At 36.8% G+C, this 4,476-nt stretch overlaps 1 protein-coding gene across 1 annotated transcript; it reads left to right on the top strand.

Moving 5' to 3' along the window:
* The first annotated feature begins 1,254 nt into the window (after positions 1-1,254).
* LOC140227743 (uncharacterized) lies at positions 1,255-4,267 on the top strand. The gene is made up of 3 exons (XM_072308146.1): positions 1,255-1,331; positions 1,901-2,222; positions 3,467-4,267. The coding sequence occupies exons 1-3, from the start codon at positions 1,255-1,257 to the stop codon at positions 4,265-4,267; spliced, it is 1,200 nt and encodes a 399-aa protein (XP_072164247.1).
* Positions 4,268-4,476: the final 209 nt, after the last annotated feature.

Below are 4,476 nucleotides of genomic sequence, written 5' to 3'. Positions count from 1 at the left end.
ATAGATTGGCCGTCTTGACTTGGCAGATACATTATGTTGTAGCAATTATAAAGTAATAAATAAACAGTAAAAATAAAATCATGATTTCAATTTCAATTTAAAATAATCATAAAAATTTAAGTGTTTCCGGCTGTTGCAAATACTTCAACCATGTTGTGGAAATATAAACTTTTTCATACAATAACTGATGAAAGTCTTTTCCAAGGACATGATATCCTGTTTCTAATCTTCTCGTTATCAGCATGCGCACAATTAATACCACTAGATATGAAAATTTCGTATTTACTCCATCGGTGTGTGTGTTTTGTATTTTTGTTTTGCATTTGTTTGTATTTGTATTTGCCTCATGTCATTTAATTTCTTTTTTTTTTCAAAGCTTTTTCAAATCACCAATGTTACTTTGCAATACTTTTGTATTATTTGGATGTTAAAATGAAATGAAATGAAATGTAAGGTGACGAGGTCATTGTGGGTCTAAATAATATGATGTCATCATTGCGGCTGTCTGTACTAATTATCTTGCTTCTTTTGCTCTTTTCATGAACAGGTGATGGCAAACCAACTAAAAATGTAATCATACTAGACACAAGCGAAATGACTACAAGTGAGTTGCTTATCCTTGTCATTTATCATCTAAAGTATATAAACATAATCTCAGATATTCAATAATGAAGCAGACATGATTTCACTGATACCGTTTAACTCCTTTCTTTTTTCTCAGATTTTCAATTTCACCTTGTTTATCAAATGGTTATTGCAACCATGTTTTTGCTGCTTGCGATATTAACTCTTGTTCATTAATGTAAGCGGATTTATCTTTACACACACACACAGTTTCGTGCGACCTGAAATGGAAAAAAAAAAAGGCTGTCGACATGGGAACCTGTGTCATCGCGTCAACCGGATCAATTGCTATTAATACAGCAGAGACAACGACAAAATATATAGTGATCTAAAATAGAGTAATTTCATATCAAGTAATAGTGATTTTTCGAAATTGCGTACTTGGCGGTGCCCTATCCTTCCAGGTGCAATGTAGTGTGTTTAGTACATTGCATCTGTGGGCTATCATTTCAGGATTATTTTGTTGATGATACGATAATGTGCGCTCATTACGGAATTATGTCAAGAACAAAGAAATATTTCGTTTTGCAATGCAATGTACTTTTTTTTCACAAAGGGTGACAAAGATTTATTGTATTGAATTCCATTTCAGCTTCTGAAGTTCCTGAGAATGATGTTGACATCTTTGCAATGGCAGTTCTTATGTGTGTTGTTCCCATACTTGTTGCCATTCTGTTCATGATATTGTGCAGGCATCACAAGAAAAGGTGAGTGTTTGCATAACATAATATCGTGTACACGTGTGTGTGTGTGTGTGCGTGTGTGTGTGTGTGTGTGGTGTGTGTGTGTGTGAGTGTGTGTTGGAAGTGGGTCTTTGTGGATTAATGCAGGAAGGTAAGCTACATTGCCACCCATAGACACCTCTGCTCTTTTCCCTAATGTTATCAATTTGTAATTGTTTGATATTAGCGCGATTGTTCTGTCATTTTTACCATTCTAAAGTCATGTAATTAATGCTTGAAACTCTGAGTAACAACAGAAAATGCATGTGTATGTAGTCCTCGAAGACACAGTTTTAATATTTCAAAGGGTTTAAATGGATTTTGATATTCAAACACAATATTTTACTAGACATGTCTAGTAATGTTTAGTTATGTCTTTTCTTCGGAAGAAATCAAAATAAGTTGGATATTAATGTGTTCCACAAATATTTGATTTTGATATTGGTGGAAAGTAATGTTTCCAACCAATCTTGAAAAACAAATATGTGCTTTTGTTTGTTTATGTTTTTTTTTTCTTTCAAGAACGTCAATGTCTCTTATAATTGCCTTTACAGACGTAGATCATCACAAACTTCAAATCAGCCAAACAATAGACAACTGCAGGTGCATCCTGTAAATAATACAAACCAAAGTGTGAGCTCGACGGATCATGTTGTATTGAGCAAAACTAGTACAATGTGTACTGACGCTGGAGCAGAGGGTCACCCTTTCCCGAGCCACTATTACAACATTTGCAGAGAAGTCACTGCTCATCATGAGGATCCGTATCACATCTACCAGGACGCTGCGGAGGTAGACAGTGGACCTACACATGCATTAAACTTGGAACAAGTCTCCCTTTGTGCATCTCCGTTACAGAGCAATGTCACTTGCTCAGTAAGTATCCCATATGTTTACTCTGTGTGTGCGTGTGTGTGTGTGTGTGTGTGCATGCGGAAATGAAAGTGTGCATATGAATATATGGATTTTGTAGAAAATCAATATGCATACTACATTTAAGTAAATATGAGAGAAAATATTCAAAAGGGCATTATCACAAAGATTTCTTAAGCATGCTATTCTACAGCGACTACGTTTCCATTGATAATCGATTCATCCTCATAATACGATGATTGTAGAACCGGTAGTGAAAATCCTGGTCGAGAGCTCTGTTTTGTTTGGGTTTTTTATGTGTTGTTTTTTGTGGGTTTTTTTTCTGTCCGAACATTGCCTCATGATGATACCTATACAGTGGACATACTATCGCAGACTTGTAGCAACGACAATGACAATAACAATGACAATGGCAATTATATTTTTCCTTGTCAATCGTACCATTGAATTGGGGAACGCATTAGAAATATATCAGTGATAACATTTCAAAACCATTTTGAATATTTACAAGGACATGTAAAAAGTGTAATGAACACACACACACAAAAAATAGATTCACTTCTAATATTTGGGAAGACTACATTTTGAAACGGAAAGGAGATTGTGCGAAATAAATGTTTTACTACTAATATAAAAGAATAAGGAAAATAAACGAAAAATTGCTTCTTCTGAAACTATCTAAGTGCAACGAAACATAGCGCATTAACATATTATTCTCAATCTGAGTAGAGCACCGCTGTGAAGCGGATCATCATCTCACTGCAAAATTTCGCTAAGTTTCTAAGTTCTCGCACCCAGTAAGAGATGCCTTATTGCCTTCCAAATCATGTATCCAGTAAATTTACCGTGCGCTCAGTAATTACTTGATACACGGCCGGAGGTATGGGACTCATGTTCATCGTCATTGGCAAGCAATTAAAACAAAACAAAAAAGAATCCAGTAAGCATTCCATACCTCAAACACGAATTACAACTGACGCAATCATACCTTTGCATTATTTGTATAATCACATTAACCATTCTGATGTTGTCAATTGTGTAGATGTAGAAGTCATTATAAAGTGTAACTTTTCCATAAAATCTGGATATTGGTGTCATTGTCGACAAAACGCACAAAGCAGATTGAATATTCCTGATGTATATAGTTTTCACGAGTCTCTAGAGAGATGGCAAAATAAATCGAGTGATCATGTTACAGTTTCATAAACATGTCCACATTATTCTGCGTGTTGTATGTATATTCACAGGATTACAATCATGGAGAGAAAATGAACAGCAAGAGAGACAGGCCTGGTTCTGCATCCGTCTACCCAAGCCAAGGAAAAGAGAAATCCGAGGTGGATGAAAATCTCTTTCACTCAGAAAATTCCGGTCAAATTACTCCAAACCGCCAATCCGAGACAATCCAAGAACGATGGAAGACACGAGTTAAGTACAAGTATACCAATAGAAATGAATTGATCACGGCTGATCCATTATATTCTGCAGCCATCTACTCAGTCAAATCAAGGGAAAAGCCGGAGGTAGATGAAGATGGTTATCTCGTTCTCGAAGCAAATACCGGTGAAATCAATCCCTACCAATCTAAAACCATCCAGGTACCATTTTCGCGTCGCGAGCATAATGATAGAAATGAAAAACGTGTCAATTTATCTATGAGACTGAACGATCCATTATATTCTACAGCTATCTACTCGGGCAAATCAAGCGAACAAATGGATGAACATGGTTACCTCGTTCTCGAACCAATTGCCAAAGAGATTACTCCAGACCAATCAGAGAAAATCCAAGGACCGCAGTCATGCCATGAATACAGGCATGCCAGTAAAAGTGAAAAGCTTACCCCTTTTCCAACGAGCCTGAACGATCGATTGTACTCTACATCTATCTACTGTGGCAAACCGAGTGAAAAGCTGGAGGAGGATCAACATGGCTATCTCATTCTCGGAGCGAATGCTGGTCAAATTACTCCAGACCAATCCCAGACCCACCAAGAACCGCACTCTTGCCCAGAGTACACTTATGTCGACCCACGCATATTACACTAGACGCCCGAAGGCCTGACCTACATTTTGCTTATGTATAAGGAAGCAACGTTCTAGCTTCTCTGAGGATTCACATTTATTCATTTTTTCCTTTATTTTACCATGTCCTATGCATCTATTGCACTGTAAATATCAACGGTACCAGCGGTAACAGCTGGAATTGTTTTCCTCATTTCATTGCAACTGGCTGGTAGATCATTATTGAACTGTTA

Source organism: Diadema setosum, chromosome 4 (genome assembly GCF_964275005.1).
Source record: "Diadema setosum chromosome 4, eeDiaSeto1, whole genome shotgun sequence".
Classification (NCBI taxonomy): domain Eukaryota; kingdom Metazoa; phylum Echinodermata; class Echinoidea; order Diadematoida; family Diadematidae; genus Diadema; species Diadema setosum.
This window is presented reverse-complemented; position numbering and strand designations above follow the sequence as displayed.